The 25980-nt window shown below is 40.7% G+C and overlaps 2 protein-coding genes across 3 annotated transcripts in view; both read right to left on the reverse strand.

The window, feature by feature from the left end:
• The window catches only part of PPARGC1A (PPARG coactivator 1 alpha), a 361917-nt gene extending 360694 nt beyond the window's left edge, over positions 1–1223 (reverse strand). The window contains exon 1 of one of the 2 annotated variants that reach the window (XM_085577743.1): positions 987–1223. In XM_085577743.1, the coding sequence (XP_085433869.1) occupies positions 987–1073 (87 nt within the window). In that variant the 5' untranslated portion in view covers positions 1074–1223. The remainder of the gene's footprint in view (positions 1–986) is intronic. The other variant, XM_021554414.4, reaches the window with a different exon arrangement.
• A 13503-nt stretch (positions 1224–14726) lies between these two features.
• The window catches only part of DHX15 (DEAH-box helicase 15), a 45451-nt gene continuing 34197 nt past the window's right edge, over positions 14727–25980 (reverse strand). Inside the window, exons 12-14 of the mRNA XM_021554409.4 lie at positions 23779–23969; positions 16417–16586; positions 14727–15292 (exon numbers count right to left, since the gene is read on the reverse strand). Coding sequence (XP_021410084.1) covers positions 15175–15292; positions 16417–16586; positions 23779–23969 — 479 coding nt within the window. The 3' untranslated portion in view covers positions 14727–15174. The remainder of the gene's footprint in view (positions 15293–16416; positions 16587–23778; positions 23970–25980) is intronic.

Raw genomic sequence — 25980 nt, forward strand, 5'->3', positions numbered from 1 at the left:
CCCCGCGGGCACCACCGCCCGCACAGCCCGGGGCGCCTCTCGTCCTCCCCGCGGCCCGCTTCCATCCGCTGCCCAACTTTTCCTGTCACGCCAGCGCCAGAAAACCCCTTCCCCACGCACGCACGCACACACACACCGGTGTAGTTTATAAATGACAGTTGCCTGTAGACTTTCACCAGACAAGCAGCGGGGGCAGCAGACTACAACAGTTATTTAATTAAAGGCGCTTCGGAGGCTCCCAGAATAGCTCTCTACCTCTGAGGCGCGATTTCTGGTTTCCCCCCGCTCTCCCCCACCGCCTCGCCAGCCGCCCCCCGGTGCCCGAGCCCCGGCGCGGGTGCGAAGGACGGACCCGGCCGGCGTTACCCGGCTGCGCGCTCCGCATTGCACAGTCATCAAAGTTAAGTGCATGGAAGGGGGATCGAGGGTGAATCACAGAGAGAGATGGGTGAGCCGAACTATTTCCACCTAGGCAGGATCCGAAATTACGGATCTGGATGCGTATGCAGCCATTTCTGAGGGAGGAGGAAGCGGGTGCAGGGGGGTCCCTCTGGCACGCAGCCTGTCGCTCGCACCCCGCTCCCCCCGCCCGGCAAACTCGCCCGGCTGCCTCAGCGCGGTCCCTCGGTGCAGCCCAGGGCAGGCTTGGGGCACTCCGATCGAGTTGCCCGGCTGAGCCCCAAGTTGCTCCCGGGCAACACACAGCCCTCCGCGGGCTACGGCTCTCGTTCTTTAGTCCTCCTCACGCTCCTCTTCCTCACAGGAGGGGAGGGGGCAGAGGGAAGGGGGGCTGAAAGGCACACGGGAAGAGGCTCTTTTCTCTCATTTCTTTCTTTGGCCGATTTAACCCCCACCCGCAACACACACACATGCTAAACAGAAACACTTCCAGACCCTTCCTGCACACACTGGCGGCACCCTCGTTTTCCCCCGAGGAGCCGGGTGGGCGCAGCGGCGGCGAGCGCGCAGCACCGGCCACCTCTTACCTGGTTGTAGGAGGTCTCCCAGGAGGAGGTGTAGTTGTAAAAGAAGGAGGAGAAGCAAGCGTCTTCCGACAGCCCGCAGCCAGCCATCCTCTGGGCGCAAAACCTCTTCGGGAAGGCACGAGCAGCCCTCGCAAACTCTTGCCTCTTGCGCGGTCGCTGCCGCCGCCGGCGCTGCCCCCGCGGAGTGGTGCCGACAGCTTCGCGCTGGCGGCGGCCGGCGCGGTGCGTGCGGGAGAGCGGGGCCGGCTGGCCGGCCGGCTGGGTAGATGGATGGTGGCTGGAGGGATGGAGGCGCGGGTACCGCGTGTGTCTGAGCGTGCGAGCGCGGCCGTTCGCGGCGGCACCGAGGGGCCGGGGCCGGTCACGTGCGCGCGCTCACTCCGCCGCCGCCGCCGCCGGGGACGGGCCGCGCTACAGACCCCGGCACTGGATCGCCAGCGCCGGGCGCCCTCGCCATCCCCACCCGCCCGCCCGGCCCCGCTCGGCAGCGCAGCCCCCGCGCGCGGGAACGAGGGGGCGCCTGCGGAACCTGCGGCCGCACCGCGGCGGGGAAGGAGCGGGCAAGTGGCGACGCGCGTCCTCCCCCGCCGCGCCGGGGCAGCGCCGCCGCGGGCGGGCCCGCCCTCCCGGCCGCGGCCCGGCCTCCCCGCCCCGCCCCGCGCCCAGCCCCGCCGCGCTGTGCTGTGCCGAGCCGAGCCGTGCCGTGCCGTGCCGTGCCGAGCCGCCCCGCGCCGCCAAAGTTGTCGCTGGGCTCGCAGCCGTGTGGGCACGGGCTCGACACGGACGCCGCGGCCCGGCCGCTGGCACTCCAGAAGAAGGGGCGGGAAGGGCGACGGGAAACTTGCCAAGAGCCGTCCTGACAGGTGCGGCTTCCCTGAGCGCTCCTGGGGGTGTTCGCCTCAGCGCCCCGCAGCCCCGCACAGGGCCCCGCGGCACAGCGGACCTCCCGCCCAGAGGAAGGGTAACACTGACGGCCCGTAAGCCCTCGCTGAATTGCTCACCGGACATGGCGAGGTCGTGCAAAATAGCATGATCTTAAAGAGTTTTCCAGGAAATTAGCGGAAATAGACTGGATTACGTTGACTCCGCTCCCTGAGTATGTCTTATCCTGCTTGCAGACCCAGTACCTTGAGCAAGTACCTCTGACACGGGGAACATTGTCCTCATCACCTAACACTGATATCACAAAACTCAGCTAATGGTGAATGTAAAGCAAATAATGTAGATGGTATTTTTTTCAGAATAGCTGTTTTGTTTCATATAAAAATACATGGGTTTAACTAATAAAAAATAATACTGTGTCTGCTTCCAAAGCTCTGGGAGGGAGGGTAAATTTGTTGAGCACCACCCAGTATTCGTAACAGCCCACAGCCATCAGTAGAAAAGACTAGACCCATTTTTGTGGCACAACTGATCAAAAGTCCTCAATTGTCCTCACCTGACACTCCAAGGAAGAAAACACCATTTAGTAACACCCATGGAATCTTTTGGTCATTCTATTTGTTGAGAAAACAACTGTGGCATGAGTATGGAAAGTATGGAATCCACTGAAACACACTTGAGCATAGTAGAAACTCACCTTTTTGACATGAGTTTATTGTCCAAAAGAAGACTAGCCAATAACATAGACATTGTGACATAGAGTTCTGTCCCAAATGAGGCCAACGTGCCTTTCATCCTGACCTAAACCAATTAAAAATACAGCATGAAGATTCCCAGTAAGAAAACATGGAAAGCAGATCAGAAATAAGGTGTTCACTATGTTCACAATGATATGCTTTTCAGATTACTCCAGTATTTTCTTTCAGAGACTTCATCCTGTTTAAGCTGCTCACCAGTCACCCACAAAACTCACATAGTTTAAGAATTTATTGCAGCTTTTCAGACAGCAACAATAAAGGCATAAAATTCCTTGTCATTTCAGCATCATTCTTGAATTTCCCTTTGTCTGAGGGGTTGGTTTTCAAAGCATCTCACTTCTAAAATTCTAAGTATTTTCACTTTGCATGTTTCAACTTCATATTAAGTCTTAGTGAGTTCTATTCTGACTCCATACTCCAGCATAGCCTGACCTCTGAGCTAATTTACTCTATCCAAGCAAATTTTGCACTTCCTCCCTTGCCCCCCTCCCCAGCCCCAATATCTGATATATTTATACACTTCAGTAGGTAGCATTTACCCAACTTCCTCTCCTCTTGTGACAGATATACTTCTGTCTCTCATGCCAAGTTCCTTAAAACAGATTATGTGCTGTTAACTGTTTGGGATTTTTTTCTTATCTTTTCCCTTCAAACATTGTTCCTCACCCTGCTGTTAACCATTTGGTCTAGCTCAAAATCTCTTAATTTGAATTTCAGAGAGTTCCTCTGGGGGACCATCACTGGTAGGAGGTTAAGCTTAATTGCACAGTGATCAGTTACCAATGGAGATCCGATTCTAGTCTTTGCTGGTAGCTGTGAACTACTCCGAGCTTTTGCAGAGTGCACTTCTGCTGGCAACAAAACAAGACCTGAAAATTTGTAGTTTTCAGTCAACCAGCCATTACTGAAATGGCCAATAATCTCTTTATCTCACTAACATCATTGTCACCGTGATGGTGGTGGCGAAGTAAAAAAACAGTACGCTACTTCTATTACTAGAAGTGTGTAACCAAACATCATAAAATCTACAAATAGCTCTTGTCTATTATCCCATCCCAGTGCACTAACATCTCCACAGAAAATATGCTAAAAGTGTATTCAGTTCTGTAGACAGGAAGAAGTAAAGTGGAGATAAATAAACTCTTGTAAAGAATTTGGGAGAATGGATTGGTGAGGGGTGGAGGCAACAGCAAAAACCATTAAGTGTTTGAATAATAAAAGTAATCTCAGGATAACCATTAACACTCCATTGGTGCTGGGGGAAAAAAAAAAAGGCCTGGTGAAGATGGAACAGGGAAAAATCACTCAAGTATCTTCAGAGGTGCAGTTACAATATACCAGGGTACTAGATAAAGACTGTCAAAGCACTAGAAAAGCATCTTATTAAATACAATCTAGAATTTTATTTATTTGCTTTGCTCTTTGCTTCCATGTTTTCACCTTAAAGATTTTCAAAATCTAATAAGATAGAAACTTCTCTTGGAGGAGTAGGAGAGGGGTGGAATTTATTCCCAAAACTGATTTTTCAAGTAAAAAAAACAGAATCAGGATGAAACTTTTATATTATACTGGTCTTGCCTTCTCACAGACAGCAAGAGGCTGATGGGTTTTGCTGGGATACAGTTAATTTTCTGTGCAGTACCTGGTGTGGGGCTGTATTTTGGATTTGTGCTAAAAACTGTTGATAACACAGGGATGTTTTTGTTATTGCTGAGCAGGGCTGACACGGCATCAAGGTTTCTCTTCTGCTCCTCATTCACCCCACCAGTGAGGAAGCTGGGGGTGCACAGTGTGCTGGGAGGGGACAGAGCCAGCACAGCTGACCCCAATTGACCTTTTTATGCACTTATGAATAGGCTATGAAGAAAGTAGGTTTTTTTCCCTTTTTCTTTTACCTGCAAATAAGATAGGTGGACAGCTTCTAGCTTTATTTTAGAATATCTGATATTATAGACTTCCCCTCTGAAAAGAGATTTTCAGCTAATGAGGTCAGATAAAGTTACACATCTGCCAAAACAAGTGACAACAGTGAATAAGAGAATAGCCTGTGGCATCATGCTCAGCACATACAGCTGGGGGAAGAAAGAAGAGGAGAGGTTTTGAGTAATGGTGTTTGTCTTCCCAAGTCGCCCTTCAGTGTGATGGAGCGCTGCTCTCCTGGGGATGGCTGCACACCTGCCTGCCCATGGGAAGGGGTGAATTAATTCCTTGGTTTTGTTTTGCTTTGTACACATGGCTTTTACTTTATCTGTTAAACTGTCTTTATCTTAGCACATGAGTTTTCTCACTTTTATGATTCTCTCCCCCATCCCACTGGAGGTGGGGAAGGAGCAAGAGGTTGTGTGGGTCTTTGTTGCTGGATGGGGTTAGACCATGAAACCAGCAAGACAAGTCTGGGCCAAGGACTATTGTTTGAAACAATAAATAGATCTTATCTTGGTATCGCGTGCCAGGTATTGTCAGAGACTTCTCAAAGAGGAAACTAGTATCTCGTAACAGGCAAAAGCCAGAGCATCTTCCTTTTCTTTATGCAGAGTGATCTCTTTAGAAATTTCTTGAAGACCAAGGAAGGCTTCTAGAGGTCTTTAGTTGGAGAAGCATATGGAGAATTTGAGATAGAAAAGCCATTCCTGTGCAACTTACATGTTCCATGTAAAAAGATTATCAGAACAATCCCAAAAACTCAGGGTTTAACTCAGCTGTAGCCACTAAATTAAGATTCTGTAAGAAGGTGATACTCCATGGCTGTACATTTTGTTTAGGTAGCTTAGTATCCCCCCAGCAGTCAGTGTAGCATCTAAGCGGAGTGCTGTGTTTCTCATATTTTTAATGCATGTGATCATAAACACCTCAAAGTATTTTTGAGTACTATTCTCTTATTCACTGTTGTCACTTGTTTTGGCAGATGTGTAACTTTATCTGACCTCATTAGCTGAAAATCTCTTTTCAGAGGGGAAGTCTATAATATCAGATATTCTAAAATAAAGCTAGAAGCTGTCCACCTATCTTATTTGCAGGTAAAAGAAAAAGGGAAAAAAACCTACTTTCTTCATAGCCTATTCATAAGTGCATAAAAAGTCAATTAAGACAGTCCATAAAAATTGAAGAGGAAAGGCTTCAGAAGTCCACTGGTATGTTTTCTATTAGGCTAATACCTTAAAGCTTCCTTGGCACTTTCCAACAAATCATTTTATTTGGCTTTATGAACACCTCTGGAGCTAAGTATTAGATCTTTTTAATATTTGAGGAGATCAACTGTTAAGTACCAGACCCTTGGAAAAGTCAAGCAACATTGTTAGACAATGTTCATAAAAGAAATTAGCCCCAGAAGAGTAAAAGCCTACTTAAAGCAGAAATAAGTGGAGATTTCAGAGTGTTTAGGTGTCTGTTTATCTTTAAAGATAACTTGTGTCTGTAATACAAAAATGTAAGATTAGACATCATTGAGAATCAAACTACAAGTGGATGAGAACACAGCAACTGTGGTCACCTCTAAAATACCTTTTCAGTGTTCTTTTTTTCCCACTGGCTTTTTACTGTATTCTAGGTAAAATCCAAATAGCTTTTGTCACCTTAACATGGCTACACAGCCCAGTTCCAAGCTACCTGAGACCTGGAGTTCCCAGAACAGCTTCTACACATTGGATTCAGCAGCCTCAGCCACAAGAGCTGTGGGTGCAGAGTTTCCAATATTAGGATAACAGCTCAAGATTATTCAAAATACAGCTTTTCTAAAGTATCCTAGGACACCACACCCAAACTTCAGCTACACAATACCATTAAAAAAAAAAACCACTTGTGGTTACTGCACAAACAGTTGATATCTTTATTTCAGAAAGTTCACTTACACCAAGGAAGTAACTGGCACTGCCTTTGGTACTCCTGGTCTCTAATCCCAGAGCTGAGTTCAGGCCTTAACTTTTGAAGAAAATCAAGGCCTGGAATGCAACTCATTTTTCTAAGTTTTCTAGATGGTGAAGATTGCATAAGCTGTTGTGCTTCATCCAAAAGCTAAAAAAATAATTGAAGCTAGATGACTGCTAAGATAGGATAGCAGCCCCAAGGGAAAAAAAGGACAGTAAAAAACTACTCTTTTTTTTAGTGCTGCTACAGAAGACCATCAGAAATGAGTAACAAGGTTCTCTAAAGCCATCTAAATGCAAAGGCCGATTGAAAATACTCAACCGCCAAGAAAACGGTACATTTCTCAAAATGTTTTGATCTCACCATCACTCTATTATTTGCTTTGCCTGAGTTCAGATTTAGTTGCTTGCTCCTCATCCATGAGCTAATTCCATCTAAGCATTGGGTCATCATGATAATTGAAGTCACACGAAAAAGGCAACTGAATGAAGTAAAGCTGATTATTCAAAAAGAAAGAAAGAAAAAAGTGACAGGAGTTTTAAAGCTAGATTACATGAATTTTGCTCATCTCAAAAATGCAGGAAATTATTTTCCCTGAATTTTGCAAGATCAAGTGTGCCACTGATTAAAACTTTGTCTACTGAAGTGGAAGAGCAGAACACTGATGAGTTTGATTGTCCTGCAAGCAAGATATTTTCAATGAGACTGTTAACAAAATGAAGCCACTATGATAATTTAATTCCTAGTTCAGGCCTTCCAGCAGCTTTTCAACATGAGTAATCTCCATCAGTTCAATACCCCCAAAATTATAAATAACAACCAGTGAATACATGCCATTCAAATGTCAGCAGGCATGAACTTATGAGGTAGATCATAACTTTTATAGCCTCATCATCAATTAACAATGTAAATAAATTGCTAAAGCCCTATCAGATTATAATTTCCCCAAAATAACATTCCTGTGATTATGTTTGCATGATTATAGTTATTAGCAGGAATCAAGATGGTTAGCTTGTCATGAGTCTCTGCCCCTAGTGTAAGTATCTTTATATTTGAGAGCCACCCCCCCAGCTATTCTGCCAGCTTCTGGGTACACTTGGCTCATTAGCAAAGTACTGAGTGATGAACAAGGAGTGGACTCAGCATTATTTTATTTGTCACGGTAAAGATATTGTCTAAGGATGGACGCACTGAAAGGTGTGAGATCTCCTCAATGCTCACATAATGAAAAAGGCAGGAGGCTACACCTAATTCAGCATTGTTCAAAGTTCATTGATACAGAGTAGCACCTTCCCACCACAAACTGTATTACACAGTCAAACAATATTTAGCTATTCCTTTGGCACTACATGCTGTATCATGTGGGAAGGAACCTGGAGGAGGGAGGAAGACACCCAGCCACACGTAGTACAACTTGGGGAAATTGCACTTAACTGATTTTTGCACAAACCCAAGAAAAGCTTTGATCAATACAGAATTCCATTTTTACACAAGAAATACCACAAAGAGGCAGCAAAGCCTCAGAAATAATTGACAGATGTTTCAAAGGGTTTTGACAGAACACTAAGTTTGGATTTCTTTAGTGACATCATATTCAAGCCAATGAAGAAAAACCAAACCTTGTTAGGAGAAAACCAAGGCACACATTTGTGCCAGAAATGGTTTTGCAGCTTGTAAGCCCATGTCCTTTTCTTTACATATTGGCCAAAATCAAGGGAAAGAAAAACTGGTTCTTTTAAAGCAGGTTTTTTAATGGTGAATTTTTTTAAGTACTAAGAACAAAGATTTACTGTTGACTTTGTTCCTCATTTAGGAAGTTCTATTCTGAGTCTAGAAAACCCAGCATTTATAGAAAATTAGTTTGCTAAAAATAAAAGCAAATTAATTTCTGAGACCTCACTGTACCTAATGAGAGATCTAAACTTTAGTCTCATATCAAACCATTAGACTACAAATATTTGGATGCTTAAACTTTACTTGCAAAAATAATTTCCATTAGAGACAATTATTTTGTGAAAAACAAATATAATTACCAATGAGATTTCAAAGTGAGATTTTCCTATTCACTCTTCCTTCCATAATTCTCTTCCAGAAACAAGCAGGATTTCTGTAGGCTGCAGAAGAGTCTGAACTACCACATTACTGTTCAACCTTGTATTTAACAATGCTTGAGAATGCAGAGAACAGAAATTTGAATAGTGTTTGGATTTACATAGCAGCAAGTCCAGCAAGGAGCTTGAGAGCAAAAACACTTTAACACTGGCTTGCTTACAAGGAAAAACTGTTCACTGTCCATAAATTTACAGAATATTAAATGTCAGTTTTCAACTAACAGGGTACATATTGTGAACATCAAGACTGGAATTTTAAATTCTTGCCAATTCTTGTATTTGATTTCTGCTCTTAAAGTATTTGTTTAAAATATGTAGAAATAGCAGTAATTTGAGTTTACTTCAATTAAACACATTGGACACATTGGAACAAAGCTGTCAATGCCCTCTTGGACAGTTGCTTAGAGAAACATCTCGGGACTCACACTGCTTCAAACCTACTGCTGCTGCTGCTGCTGTACAAATTGTAAGCACTTCTGTATGAATGGTAAGCCTTTCAGGAAGGGTTCAAAGGGCTTTTATTTCTTTAAAAGAACAATACTATCCCTGTCACAGTAAAGGCTTATCAGTTATTCAACATGCAAAATGAAATAACCTCAAAGATACCATCCTAAGGTTAGAAAGGTCAAATTAAGTCTGTGAGTCTTTAAAGCAGTACACAAATTTTGATAGCAAACAATAGCACCTTCATAAAGCTGAAAAGGTTGATATTTTTGAGGTTAAAACTGGTTACTAATATAAGAAGTGGTTTGACTACACAGCTGAATATTTAAGTAGACAAAGCATTCAGGAAATACATCCACCAGTACCCTCCACTCAATGGAGTCTGGTAAGAGCTGATGCTCCAGGTGTTTTTTGTTTATGCTGCTGGAAGCAATGAGGCTGGGAACATTAATGGAATAGGCTCACAAAATAAACGCTGAATTCAAATGGAAGGCAAGAGGCCTACTTTAGCTAAAGCAATAAGACCAACCCAAAATAACACGTTTAAAGCCACAAGAAATATTTATTATCAGCATTAATTTGTGCTATGTTTTATTTTTCTATACAACAAAACTACTGCATAGCTTTCACAGCTGGAAGAACCACTCAGAGCTGAGATGTACACAAATGAAAATTATTTTATCATCTGTCCAACATACATTCAGTGTTCCTGAGAAACCACTATATTCGAGTTGAAACTGCAAGATCAAACACCTACAATCAGCAGAACTAGTCTTGTTATCTACAGGAATGTTATTTTACTGCTGTTACCATATTTAGTTTAATCCCTTGATAGTGGAAGCTTGGATCTTCTTGATGCCAACCACTTATCTCGAACACATCAGTGCCAATTAAGAGGCAGCCAAAGCTTGTCATTTGTGAAAGGAAAAGAGAAGAGAGGGGCAAATGCTCTCACAATGGTTTCATTCTGGTTTTAAAGCTGCCTGTTTGAAGCTTAAAAATATGAAACATTTGTATTACTGGGAACCAATGCCCAAATCTAGGAACAGTTCGAGGAAACACACATACTCCAAAACAAAGCTGCCAATGTCAGAAGTACTAGTAGAAAAATGAACTAGGCTGACCAAGTAGGTAATTTTTCCCTCTGCTTCACATAAATCTAATGTCACATACACAGTCATAAGATTAAATAAATTTAGGTCAATAAACTACCAGAGTAAGTTAAATAATTTTGAAAGGTCAACAAGCTACCAGAGTAAGATTATACTTCTAATAGTAAAATATGTTTATTATTAAAACCCTCAGCTGATCTAAAACCAAGATAAATGTCTAATCTTCATGAACTACAGTAAGTGAATAAATTTGTGTACTTTATAGTATAACTCTCTGCTTTCTACTGTCATGGTGTGCTATGGCTTTTTATTGCTATACATTATCAGCAATAAACTAGAGCAATCTGATTGCAAATTAATAATTGTAGCTGGACTGTATGGTAGGAAAACTCTTTGCCTTTTGACTTCTGCTACAGTATATTTTCAAATGAAACCACAACAATAGTGAAAGCTAATGTCAGCATTTTTGCTTTAAACTGCATTTCTTATGGCAAATAATGAGCAGTTTTCAGTATGCACCACGTAGCAGCGCAGGCTGCAAGTTACATGTCACAAACCAATGCTGCGTCCCAAGCCCTGACCCAAAAAGGGTGGTGGTGATCAGACAAAACTGACCAAAGTCATACAGAACATACCAACCCAGGCTGGCCAAAGCCAGCTGCTGTCCACCTTCCATGAATGGACAGAGGTACAAAGAATGAAGGCATTCCCATAAACCCCAGCATCTGTCTTTAGCACTGCAGGACCTACAGATCTCCCAAAAGCAAGAGTTCAGGGGCTTTTATGACATCAGAAGATGACAAAGCATGGAGTCACCATTTATTCTATTCCCTGACAAAAATTCTAAATCCTAATCTAAACACAGTATTAACTGATCACTTCTTTGTATCTCCATAATGAAGACAGGTACCTAACCACATGTACTTAGCCATTAGTAACTACCTCTGTGTCTAACAAACCTAAATACAGTAATTACCTCAACACACTGATACTAGCCCTTTACTGCTCTGAGGTATTACACAGCAGCACAGTTAAGACTGAAGACTTCCTCTTTTCAAAAAATATACTCCTTTCACTTAGTACTGTTTTCCTGTCATCTAACCCATATTCTCTATTTCCAATAGTCCCACACTATAAACAGTTTATTATATACAAACCAAATATTTTCAAAAAACATCAGAATGTCTGATTAAAAGATCACTCTAAGTAAAGAACACATCACTTTTCCTTTCAGATTGTTCCAAAGCAGATGACCAGTTAATCCTAAGGAGCAGTTCATGTCTACTCCAGAACACACGGACACCCTTGACTAGCAGTTTGAACACTAAAGTGGTGTCAGTAAGGCAGGGAACACGGCAGAACAACAAATGTTGCAGCTGCTGGGGGCAGCTCTGTGGTTTATTTGGGAACCTGTGCTCCACAGACCAGCAGAAAGAGCCCCAGTGCCGTGTAGTCAATTGTGGCTTTTCACAGAACAAAACAGAAGCTGAATTTCTATCTGACACCAGCAAACTTTTGATTTCCAACTTTTCCCCTTATTTACTGACTCTTCTGCGTAAGTATGTAAGTGTAAGCAGCCAGAGCTCTGACAATGGGCAGATTCTGAGTATTTTTAACATGTTTAAGAGGAAGGCATACGCTCATAGATAAAGCAATCTAATTTCTAGGCCTCTTTCTTGATCTCCTTTTGTTTCTCTGGGCAACCTTTTTTGACATTTTTCCCATCAGAAAAAAAGGAACAAGGTTTTATCTTTAAACACTGAACTTCAAAAAAACCCACAATTATTTTCAAACCTAAGTTCCTCTGCATGCATATGCTATACCCCTGAGACAGCAGTAGCTAAGGAGGTGGCTCCTAATAATTTCCCTGTAGGAGCCAGGAAACATCTTGCTTCAAGAAGTCCTGCTGTCCCTGTCATTATTCCTTCAGAGATAGATAGTGACTCCTTATACACCTGGCTCCTCTCCCACTGCTATATGGCTCTAAAATTACATCCAAAGCAAGATTTGCAGTAACTCTAAGGTATCCACAGTGATTTAAGTGAGTCTGTGTTTCTGCCCTGAACACCTGAATGGCCTCAGTAGAGATCAGTACTGGGCAGAGAATAGACTGCACAAAGCCACTCCAACCCCAGGGCCATTCTCCATTACTCAATTCTTAGCAAAAGACTCCATACACAGCACGAGCACACACAGTCTCCTGTAATAAAATGCTTCAGTCCTAAACTCAAGTCTTATCACAAGTGCTTTGTTAGCTCTTCAATAAAGGGGCATGTTTTTCAGGAATACACAAATGTCATGCAAGTATCAAAAGCAATAGGTTCCCCAGGTGTCAAGGCTTCCATGTCTTCCTGAAGCACTATCCCCCAGATTCCATCAGCATCCCAGCAGGAAAGCTGTTTCCTATTGCTTGCAGGAGGGGTGGGGGCACCTGGCCTGCTCTGTCCCCAGTGACAGCTGGGACACCACCAGCCTTCCAATTAAGCCCAGGTGTCACCAACTTAATTGGAAGGTGGCAGGGTTGCACAGCTGTCAGAGGACGTGAGTTTGGCCAGTAGTATTTGCATTCCTAGTAGCAAAGCAGAGCACAGTGAAAGAGCCCAGGTCAGCTGTCATAGCCCAAGCTGAGCTTGTGGGCATGACAATTCAAGGAAAAAGAAAACCACCAAAAACAAGCCAAAGTCTTTCCTGTGTCAAGTTCCACTCAGAGCCATAGCCATCTGCTCCCCCATCCCCAAGGACCTATACTACAGCAGCTGATGCCAGCTGGTTCTGGGGTCCCCGAGGCGTTTCAAGCAGAGAACTGTCTGTGGCCCTTGCCAGACCTAGGCAAAGTCATGCAGAAGGTGGTTCTACACCGTTCAGCTGAAGGCTGCACACAAATACTAAAGCAATTCTTACCTGGGGAGCAGCCAGTTTTCAGCATTGCACAAAGCAGCCCCCTCTGCTCACCACACAGAGGATAAGCAAGCCATCAGGAAACCCCAGATATCCAGCCCACGTCAACCTACAGCAGCAATTTGCAAAACCAACATTTGCATATTCAGGAATGCTAGTATGAAATCTAGCTGCTTAAGAAGTTCAGAATCCCTGTTTTATATAAAACCTCTTCTAACTGCAGTCCGAAAATACAATCTAGTTTGACATTTTATGCAGAGTGAAGCTCTTTCCTTCCTACGATAATGGTTTGGTAGGGTAACGAAGTCCAGAATCATCTAACACTCCCTCTCACTTAGTAAACCCAAGGCAAACTCCCAAGTCCCACTGCATAATAGAAATCCACTCACATTTTAATCTTCTGACATTTTATCTTCACTATTTTAGGTCCTAATGAAGTGTTCAAAGCTTCTCTACTCCCCATCATATAAATGGCACCTTAAAAAAAAAGTTGGAACTGGATGAAAATCCTCCAAGTATTCCAAGTAATTGTATAGCCCACTGCTGATTTAAATGGGACAGGACACCCCAAACATCAGTGCTTAAAATCAGTCTGAGGTTATCGCTCTGCAAACGTAACCTATTTTTCCTTCAGCCTTACAGTGGCACAGCTCTCTTCCTAAGGGAACCAGTTTCAGCAAGAGCTGATCCAGCTGCTCTTTGCCAGAAGGACCAAAGCTCAGCGTATTCCAGGGAGAGGGAAAAACAGAAAACTGATCAAATACATTAAACCATAGAATAGCTTGGGTTAAACCAGACCTTAAAGATCATCTAGTTCCAACCCTCCTGCCATGGACAAGGACACTTTCCACTAGACCAGGTTGCTCAAAGCCCCATCCCACTTGACCTGGAACACTGAGCACCCACAACTTCCCTGGACAATCTGTTGCAGTGCCTCACCACCTCAGTAACAAATTTCTTCCTTATGTCTGATCTTAATCCACCCTCTACCAGAGTTAAAACCTTGCCCTTGTCCTATCACTGGTAAAAAGTTTTTACCACAGGCCTTATTAAAAATCCTCATTCTTCTAAAACCTCTGGAGGTATTTTAAGGCCACAATAAGGTCCCCTCATTCTTTTCTCTAGGCTGAACAGTACCAACTTTCTCCACCGGTCCTCCTAAAAGAGGTGCTCCAGCCCTGTGATCAAATTTTACTATAAATTCCTCATGGAATTATGCTGTCAAATCATATTTCCAAAATAATCACTACAAAATTACAACAGTGCAGTGTGATTTGATCTACAGTGTCACTTACACTATTGTTTGTGTTGATCCTAAACAGTACCTGAACACTGCCCAGCAGAGCAATTTCTACCTGGCCACACACACTTCACTTTATAGGACACGCTACTACAGTTCTGTCTGAGAAATATTTAGGGCTATGTTGGAAGAAAGCATTCTCCTAACACATCTGCATGCATTTTGAGCTTTCCTAAATAATTTTAACAAGTTTGCAAGGGATTGACATTGTATGCATCATATTATACCATCACTGTGCTGCTTAAACATCTGTACCTTTAGTATTAAAAATTAAACTACTGCCATGTCAAATGGCAGTTTAATGGGAGACTAAATGGGATTCTCATATTACAATCAAAACAATAGAAATACTGACATACTGTGGCACAAAATTAGTATAAATAGACTTTATTGAAGTCAGTACCCTTGTACTGAAGCCGAAGATTGTGTCTACAGAAGCACAAGTTGTAACATTTCACAACTTCTAAAAGGAATGTCAACAATTACAACGATCATGCATACCATGGTCGATAATCACATATTTAGAAGCATTTTCAACCATTTCTAAAGAAATGCTTATAACATTGTTATATATAGAACTACTTTCAATAAACTGCAAAACATTGATTAGCTTTTCCAGTATGAGCTACAGTGTCAACACAAAAGGGAGGCATAAATGTTTAATTTATGAAATCAGAATGGAATATTTACTGTAAAGAAAAATTAAAAAGCTTTCAAATAAAGGCCATTATTGAACCAAAGTGAAGAGCACAACTTGAATTTTGAATCCTTTCATCTCTTAAAGCTGTCCTCTGAATAACTTCAGTTCAAAGCATAAATTCAGTACTGTGAGTATTCCTTGGACTGAAGTTTGGCAATGATGCGATCCAACTGTCTCTTTGCTTCACACTGTGGAAAATTGCTCATGTCATAATATTGAGGGGCAATTTTCACCAGCCTGTCAAAAAAGGAAAAGCATGTTACTGATACTCAAACTTTAAGATGTGTTTTACAGGAATTCTACAACTGAAGGAAACAAAAGTTATCCATTATTTTCAGCTCATTCTGCAATTCTAAGACTAACTGAAATTTACACACATGCACACACATTTAAAATGGCAGTGCCATCCTGAGCAAGTGTCCAAGTTCAAAGCAAAAAGCACACATGATTCTCAAGATATACATGCCCCTTACAGACTCTTGGTGCTGCTTCAGTACCTGCCATGGCAACCCACACAGCCAGAGCCCCTGCTTAATGTCAGAGTCCATCAGCCACAGAAGTCTACACAAACACAAACAACCACTTGTGTCAGAGTATAGTCCAGCCTTAGCCATTTTAAACTTAAAAATACAACCAAGGCCACAGGATCCTGTTTTAGGTTAGACAGTGTTTGTTGAACCAAGATTTCTAAGCAGGGATTCAAACGCATTTTCCACTGAGATACTACAGACCATATAAATATATATGTTGTGTTTTCAGATCTTTGCTTGTCTGCAGAGATTCAGGCTTCTGATTTCCCTAATATATTTAGTTGATGAATAAGTATCAAAACATGGGAAGTTGTACCACTATCATCATGTCTTTCCTTAAAATTTTAAGAAACATAAAATGCTGTTCAGAGCCTTCTGAAAAAAATCAGACAAAAGAAGTCCTAGATCTTGAGAACAGAAGCACTGATACTGAGGTACTGGTATTTACTAACTCAGGTATGCAAGTGGGTGCTAGGACATACCCCCAAACCTCACAACTCTAAGCAGCTCCAGGCTTACTGAAGCAACTAGTTCTAAGTCAAACTGTGCACTGTACACAAAGTCCAGGCATCAGAGGTCTAAACACAAAACCCATGAAAAGGCACAAGTACCCACAAAGAAAAGCTTTAGTCATTTACAAGACCTCAAGTCCATACCACTGACATTCCTCAAACCAATTTTTTTTAAACTACCTTCCGGAAAAGTGAAGAATTACCCCAACTTAAGGGAAAAAAAAAAACAAACCAAAAAACAAACAAACAAACAAAAAAAAAAACCAACAACAAAAAAACCTCTACAGCAGATCATGACTGCTGTAATACTCTGGCTTACCATTCTGGCTTGATGTCTGTACATGTCCGGATGTAATTCTTCGTTGTAAGGACAAACTCATTATACAGCACCCATTCTGGTTTGTGATCAAGAACAGTGGAGGGATGCAACTGCACCACCTGGTTATCTTTCACTGTTAAGTAATGCCCTGTTCGCTCCAAATGTGCCACCTAAATAAAAAGACATTTTTCCATTAACACAGGCAATTTTTAAATGAAGCAATTTCAAGCTGATTGTTAAGTGTTCTATACAAAACAAACTAACCCAACTTTCAAAACTCATCTAAATTTGACACATTACTTGACCACTTCAAGTATTCATAGTTTTTTATAGACACAATCAAGATGCCAGCTGTTTTTGCTAACTACCATGGTATGTGTATATGCTAATGCACAATTCAGTTAACATATAAAAATAATTATCATCCAAAATGAATAATCATTACTGGAACAGCAGCAATGCAAACACAAAGGAAGGGAATATATACTGGACAGGTTTGCAACATCACACAAAGACAGCTGTGGTCTACTACAGACATCTACTTCAAGCATTTCATTTGCAGTAGCCACTATGGGGCCAGTAAGCCACAATATTATCCTTTTATGAGAGAGGTCTCACTACAGCCTGAGCTTCAGAGCTGGAAAATGTAGGTTCAGCGACACACTTGTGCTGTGACCTTGGTGAAAATCAATTAACCTCCCTCTGACTAAGCTTCTTGCTCTATGAAAGGGAATAATGCCTGCCTTGCCAAGATGCTCCGATACCTAGCTCATTAAGATTTGGTAAAACAGACAGTTATCCTTCCAATGATATCCTCTGTATGAGCAGCTAATCTAACAGAACAAGTAACTAAAATTAACCCTTTAATACCAGTAGCTGAAAATAACCTCCTCTCATTATAGATATATACACGCACAGAGTAAAAAGATTAAATACGTTGGGCAATGGCTGAAAGACATCAAAAAGACATTTCTAGTAAGATAATTAGCTGTTTTCCTTTAATATAGACTGTATACTTCCATGTTTTATTGAATTCCCAGGTATATTTCACCTTTTTTTTTTGCCTAGTCAAGAGCAAATTTCACCAATTAGATTAAAACCCCAGGCCTTCTAAAGCAATAGCTACCCGAAGTTTCAAGCCAGACTATCTCTTTACTAAGAAATCCCTTACTCTGAGTGTACTTCTCTTTAAAATGTTATGACATTAACATCCAGAATGTGTTTTAGGAGGAGAACAAAGTATTTCAATAGTTTGAGAATTTTGTCACACTAGATTTGAGAGGCAACAGGTAATTTCAAGTCTAAGAAACAGGAAGATGATCCTTTAAATGGAGATTAACAGCACACTGTCTGTAATGATTTAGGCCTAATTTTAGTCAACTCAATATAACATCTGTAACATTAAATAGCAGTACAGGTGCAAACCAGACTAGACACGACACTCATGTGTTACAGGCCTAGAACAATCACAGCACACCTTGCTGTGGGATTACGATTTTTTTCAAAGGAAGTTTTGTTTAAAAATCAATTTTATTTTTCAGATCAAAAGTACACATGCATTCAAAAGTATCTATTTTACCTGTTTTATTTCTTCCTAGAAAGACAGAACAATGCATTATTTAGGTTTCATTGTAGAAAAGTGTGTCATTAAATTCAGTACAGTTTACCTTTAGCACCTCAGACTCACTCATATGTATTAAAACAGTAAAGTCTGATACTCTACTTTTCCCAAATATAATTTTCTTTTGCATGTAATTTGTAATGGTAGAGTTATATTTCTTATTGACTTTGCATCATTCCAAAGCATACTCAAAGAAAAATAAATGTTACAGAAATGTGTATCTTAATTAGGTCTTATTTTCCAGAGAAGGAAAAGAATTAAAATAACCCCAATTACAAAGAAAATGTTTCCTTAGACCACTGATATCAGGGACAAGCCACCTTTAGGTGGTTGCATACTATTGTGACTGGCTTCAATCCTGACGTAAAAGTGACCTGCAGTATTTGTCCTCTTTAGATGTTTCTACAGAGTGAGCTTGCTGGCACACATCTTGGTAAAGAATTTCAGGGTCAGTGATGGCAGCTGTGGGGAAATACACAGGGAAGCTATGGCTCCAGAGCAAGCCACAGTGATCTGCCAGCTGCTGCATTTTCTTGCTCCTTCCTGGTCTGCACTATTCCAACACAGCTGACCGAGCCCATTCTTGCTTCCGCTTTCTAAGTGGCCTGCCAGGTCACTGAGCTGAAAGAATTTAGAATGGGCTTAGGGAGGCACCAAGGTTGACATAAGGGTGCAAACAAGGAAAAATGGGAGGCAGCTTATATTACCCCTCTGAAACGCTGGCTTGCAAGCACTACCAGTGCCTGTATCTACAGGGGTGATTGGACCAGGCGTCCCTCAGAGGGTCCTTCCACCTCAGCCATTCTGTGGTGTTTTTCAGAGTATAAAGAGCATGAGCTTCCACAGAAACCACAGGATCATACTGGGTATGTGTAGGAAATGGGTTCATTTTTGGATGAGTAGTGGTGGCAAGCAAAACACTACAGAACATACTTGTACTCTGAGATCACCAAAGAACTAGGCTATTTGAGCATGACTCTAAAAGAATGGGCAAGCATCCAGCCAGCCCATGCAACTCTGCAACACAAAGCAGCAACAGAAAGCATCTCTGCAACATACTCTGCAGCCTCAGAAAGCCCACATGGTTGGTGATTTAGAGACAATTTGTAGTATTTCTATGAACATGACAAACCCAAATGGAAACACTGGCATATACCACAAGAGGAAAATATTTCACTTAAGTTCTCACCACAATTTTCTTAAGAATTACACACCCTCCTCTGAAATTTTAAGTATGCTTGTGCTTATTTATTAGCTATCATGTCATTGAACCTAGAGGGTGAAGTCAGGGGTCTTCAATCAAACATCAAGACTAAATCCAAATGCACTGGAAAGGTCAAAAGCAGGAATAGCATCACAAGATGCGGCCCTTTTAGATTTAAGGCTATACATTGTGACACAATGTATAGTCTTGACACACAGTTCAGAGAAATGATTGGTCTTTGTTCTTTCTGACAAACTGATGCTAGCACACACCAAAGGAATCTTGGCAGTTGCCTAGATTTCCAAAATTTCTGCTTGGAGCACACACAAAAGTGTTTCTGAATCTATTAAAAAGTTTTACACCACTCTTCTGCATTCTTAAAGAGCAAAATGAATATTATTAAATGCACCACTGACCACCTTTGTGTCGTAAGTTTATTTTATTACCATTCTATTATTGCAGAAGCCTGATTATGTAAAGACTTCGAAACATACATAATTCCACAGAAGAAATAAGCACCAATGACTGAGTAGCATCAGGAATGAGATTTTAATTAGAAGGCAAATCATCTGACATCTAACTTCCTGTACAACATTGGTCATTTAAGTTTATCCTCTGTAGTGACCATGATATATATAGCCTATATTTGACTAAGTCACATCTCCCAAGAAGGATTCCAAGCTTCATCTCTATACCTTTCTAGTCAAGAGGGCCAATGGTATCCTGGGGTGCATTAGGAAGAACACTGCCTGCAGGATGAGAGGTGATCCTGCCCCCCTACTCAGCCCTAGTGAGGTCCATGTGGAGTCTTCACACATGGGCTCCTCAGCACAAGAGAGACATGGAGCTCCTGGAGCAGGTCCACCGAAGGGCAGTAAAGCTGATTAAAGGACTGGAGCACCTCTGTTACAAGGAAAGACTGAGGAAGTTGGGCCTGTTCAACTTCAAGAAGAAGGACCCCATCAGTGCTTAATCAGTATCTGAAGAGAGGGTGGCAGGAGGAAGGAGCCAGGCTCTCTTCTGTGGTGCCAAGCAACAGGACAAGAAACAACAGACAAAAACGGATTGAAGTTCCATTTGAACAAGAGGAAGAACATTTCTAGTGTGCAGTGACAGAGCACTGGAAGAAACTGCCCAGAGCGTTTGTGGTTTCCCTCACAGGCAATATTCCAGAACTGTCTGAACACAATCCTATGCCATGTTCTCTAGGATGACTCTCTGAGCAGTAGTCCCTTCCAACCTGACGCATTCTTTGATTTGAGGACAGAAGATCTGCTTCCACCTTTAAATTCTGATTTAGATTTTCAACTATCAGTTCTCATTTTTTCTTCAATACTAGATTGAAAATACAACAATAAAACCCTAGGTTGCTTTTGACAACCGATAAAAACCAAAATCACTACGAGGAAGATGACCCATCCTTAAGTCATTTGCTTGCCTTTTCCAATTCATTTCCTTAGCTTAGTTTCTGTAGTATAACTACTTTTTGCTTAGTCTTAACCACAGTTACTTCAGCAATTATTAAAACTTTAAAGAGTCTAAGCTTAGTTTTGAATGGGTATCAGGGATAAGCCTCCATTAAGGGGTTACCTATTCTTGTGTATTACTTTGATCCCAACCTAATACTAAACTACAGTATTTATCCTGTTTAGATTCTCCTATAACATATACTTACTTAACAGAAGTAGGAAAAACAATCTATACCTAGTTCTGAAAATTCATAACCAAATTACAAATATATTACAGTTGTACAATATGCCAATTCCTTTCCCTTTCTAGGACGGGATATGTTCAGAACTAAGTCATTGAGAAATCAGTACTTCTCTTTTCACAAAAATCACCTTGCTGAATTTTACATATCCTTTGCATATTCTGATGTGTGATACAGAAAGTTATTTTAAAATAAGTTTTGCATTATAAGAATTAAAAGAAATCTGAGACACAGCACAAAAATTTTAAAAGACATTTAACTTGTCAATACCTATCCTTCCAGAAGTTTAACTATACACAGAACTGTTGACAGTTTTCTCAGTACTGATTATATAACTAGTACTATTACAATAGTCAGTACAAGTCTATATTGTCTGACCTAAACCACAGATCTTGCTAAGTACAGAAAATTCTACTGTGAATTTTTATGACTGGTTTTAGGACAGTAGGCAATTACTAAAGTTTAAACAATGCAGCAAATGAGAAGTATTTAAAGACAATGGCTATGACTTTTTTCTACTTCACACTGCCTTTTTAAATTTAGGAAGTTTGAAGAATCAACTTCTGCCATGTGTTGTCCATACACCTCAGTACTTGACATGCAGAAGATATCCAGAGTACATGCACACATTTCTCAAGTGTTGGAATTCCACACATGTTCTGTACTAAGAGAACAAAGGATGATGTATGCATTTCATTACTAAAGTATTCTGAACAAGAGCCCCCAAATGCTACAGCCTGAATATTATCTTGGAGAGGGCGCAATGTGTATACCGACTACAACTGTAAGTACTGCAGCTGCTGGCAAATAACATCTGAGTATTTAAAACTTTTCTAGTGAAGGTTTCTTAAAGCAACATGGAATTCATCATAAAAGTTTCAGAGTCAAAGTCAAATACGTACCACAATAGGTTTAAAGAGTTGAAGAAACTCAAACTAAAATAGACTGAAACACTTTGAAGCAGAGGAGTAATGGCTGAAATGGCTTCCACTTCAAAAAGTTTTCAAGATATGGCTACAGGTATGCTATAGCCCTATCTTGATACACCCTAAAAATTCTATTAGCCATTTTGAGTGAGGGAGGCAATAAACAACCTACTGACCATGGAAACCCAAGGAGACTTCCAGACAGGCTTTAATTTTCAGCTGCATGAGTCTACTTACTACTGTATTCACAGCAAAAATATCAAGTCAGATCTTTAACTCCTACAACACAAGAGACCAAAAATCTACTTGCACCAACACTGGTGCAGCTCCCCATGTATGGGAATAAGTGTTTTCTAACAGGAAAACACCAATTAGAGGAAGAGTTTCACTCCCAATAACATAAAACAATCAGAGAGCACACCAACTTCCAAGTACATGGCCTCCCCAAAGGTCCAATTAAATGAAAGAAGGCACGAGGTATAGTGCCAAACAGAAGTACAGCTGTGGCACTCAGACCTCCCTGACGCCCAAAATGGCACGCTGGACAGAAATGTTCTTTGTCTTTCAAAGTATTTACAGAATTAAAGGTTTAAGTAGAAATGTATTCTGAAGCATTTGCCAAGAAATATGCAGAAAACATGTCCCAAACTCAAGGACTGAACACCGTTACAGCCTACTTTTCTGAAAGATTACAGCAAGTAAGGCTTTAGAACCATTTAATTATTTAAAAGCAGCCAAAAGCCTTAATCCCCCATTTGCATTACAGTGAAATGCAGTTGCTGACATTGTTATTTCTGTATTCTGAAAACCCAAGAAGAACATGTTTTTGCTGCAGACTGGCTGGCTGAGCCCTGGAGACAACACTTGGCAGGGGTGGTTTAAGGACTGGGTGCTCAAGTCCGTGTTCCAGTTTGGGTGTGTAAGTGCAGTGCTCGTCAGGCCCATGCACTGACCAATTGATAAGTGTTAAGTTTCAACACCACAAGAGTGCAGCCCAAGAGAAAAATTAGGAAATGCAATGGGCACTGGTCAGCCTCCTAAATATAACAAGATTGTGCTCTCCAGAAGTGAGGTTTTAGGCTCTAGCAGATATGTTGCAGAGACATGTCAAATGCTTTCTTGCTGTGAAAAGCATTATCACAACAGTCCAGAATCAATAAGGATGAAGATTCACAGTTTGTATCTGCAAAAGCCAGCAAAGAGACTCTAGCAGTCTTAAGGATGAATGTTGAAGAGAAAAAACACAGTGGGACTAATGGGAAAAAATATCAAAAACCAAACAAAACCAAACAAAAAAACAGACAAACCCCAAGCAGTCTGCATTCTAGCTTGAGGCATGCTTAACCTGAAATGCAAAGCATGCAGGTGGCAGCAGTGGAGACTGGCTTCCATAGCCATCCTGGCTCAAGTGGCAAATGCATTTCAAACAGTATACATCTTGAGATTACAGAAGTACTCCAGTATCTGACTCATGCAATTGAAAAGTGAAATATAAATATGGGGAAAACATAAAATGAAAATACTCTCTTTCTGCAAATATAACATTTTTCATATTTATATACCACTATACTTCCCCTTTTGGTATCAGATTACAAATAATTTTCGAACCACATATTCTGCAGTTACTTTGAAACGTTTTATGTAGTTACTTCATGAATGCTCATATAAGAAAGGAGATTTTGATACACTTATAAGATTGCCTTCAACATTTTTTCCATTTGACTAAAGAATGTACTACTTGCACCATTATCTAGCAACCTGACAAAGACTACATGGTAATATAGTTAGGCAAATGCAATTTAAGTAACATTTATCAAGCTTTAGTAAATTGTAACAATGATACTACCATTATGAGCCACATAAACATGGAACTAATTTCCCTAGGAGAATACAGACATACCTGCATGAAATACCCAGTAACTAATGCCTTTCTTATGTTGATGTAATAGTCTCGACTGGTAAAATCTGTGCTTCTACGTGGCAAATTAAATCTATCCATGATTCGTGACAGCTGTTGGCGTACATTGTCTGCAGACATCAGGGACCTGTAGTTAATGAAGTTGTCGTAACACCACTGAACTGACTCATGATCTGCAACATTAGAAAACATGAATCAAAATTAGAACAAGTAAATAAAACAGTGACTGATTCATCAGTCAGAGGAACCAGAAAAAAATATCCATAAACTTTTATAAATGGTAACAGCCCTTGGTTTATTCAGTCGATTTCCTGCACTAGGTAACTTGCCAAAACGTTTCTATTCAGGAAGCACATAGGACAGAAGAAAAGCAGGGGTTTCCCCCCTCATCAATATAACAAACACAATCAGCGCTGTTTTACTGAAATACCATACCACTAAATTTTGGACATCTCAAAAATCCCATCCTGCAACTAGAAAAACCATCTCCAAACTTGAAGTGTAAAACATCACATGATGTCAAGAACACTGCACAGCCTTTAACTGCAGCATGCTACAAACATACAAGACAACTATATGTAACTACACTGTATTTGAGAAATTAAACCCTACTTTAATTAAGTATTCAAGTATCAGCTAAGAGCTATACAGCCTGTTCTCAAAGTGTGACATACTCACAGCAGTTTAAGTAAATGAGACTGGTAAAATACACCCACTGTAACAGAACCATGTACTCTAACTGTTCCTACTGCTCGTAACTCTGAGAAATCTGATGAAACAGCAAGCCTCAGCCATTCTGTCAGTAGAAATACCTGCATGTTTCACATAAAGAAACCCAGTTCTCCCTTGCAATTCTCTGACTTTTCAAGTAAGGCTCTTCTAATCTTTGTCAGTTTAATAATCCAACAAAGCCAGCCTTAAGAATTAAAACTTAAGGTAACTCTTGGAAAGAAGAGACTCTTCTTAATTTGCACTGGAAAGAATTAATGTTATGGAAGTCAAGGTTAAGTCCAAGTTCTTTCTTGCATTTTACCTTACAGAATATATTTTAAATGAAGAATGAATGAAGCTGTTTTACAGTTGTGATTCTACTGTACAGTACCATAGCATACTACTTTCTGAGCCAATTGAACTATGCATCATGGATAACCCTAAATGTTTTATACTGTTCTATATACTACCAGTAGTAGCATTTTGTCTTCTGATTCCAGAAGACAAATCACAATTTCACAAGATTATTCCTGAAGTAGCTCCATTTCTCAGTAATCTGAGTATTACAGCAATGGTTTCCAGAAACATGCACAAATTGTCTGCCAGACATTCTGTATCCCATTAATGAAAAAGCTAACAGGAAAAAAAAAAGCTTGTATTGTTTGTATTGTAAACTCAGTGTATTTGCTGACTTTTGCACTTTTTTTGGGTTGTCACATAATGACAGGTTTCAATACAGAATTTCTACATCAAACCTGTAACAGAAAGGCACATTAAAGCTGCATTTCTTTTTACTCAGGGTAAAAAGACTGCTTGTTTTTTTGTTTGCTAACAGGAAAGTATAACTGGAACACCTAAGTTCACATGGCTGGTAGTTTTTATTTATATACATATATAAGTATTTTTATTTGCTATCAATATAAGTCAGTTTTTAAAAGTGGGTCACTTTCTCATTGTTGAAGAGAACTCCTAGCTTCACCTCTTCATTCTATCTTCTTTAAATTACTAAAATACACTTTGGCTATGTTGAAGAGGATCATATACTTTCTCCAAATTCCATCCACAGAAATGACATAATTGAAACATATGTATCATACAGTTCTATGTTACTTCTTGCTGATGCATCATCCCTTTGCCTCTCAATCTATTCCAAAGGCTTATTACAGAATTCCTAATTACATTAAAAAAGTAGGATTAAAAAGGTTTTTGTTCTAAGAACATATCCTTCTCCAAATTCACAGTTTTTCCTGCACTGGTCTCCCTGAAAAATCACTAAGCAATTATGCCTATTTTTTATAATTAATGTTAGATAAACTCACAATATTTCTTAATTACAGGAACACTTGCTTCCTTCTGTCCAAGGTTACCCAGCACTGATTTAAAAGCCTGGCTTGTTTGCATGCTCATCAGTTTATTACAAGATTGCTTGGGTAGTTTTTTGGTTTTGTTTGACCCCCAAAGGAAAGTAGCACT

The sequence above is a fragment of the Lonchura striata genome, chromosome 4 (assembly GCF_050655825.1).
Source record: "Lonchura striata isolate lonStrDom1 chromosome 4, ASM5065582v1, whole genome shotgun sequence".
Taxonomy (NCBI): domain Eukaryota; kingdom Metazoa; phylum Chordata; class Aves; order Passeriformes; family Estrildidae; genus Lonchura; species Lonchura striata.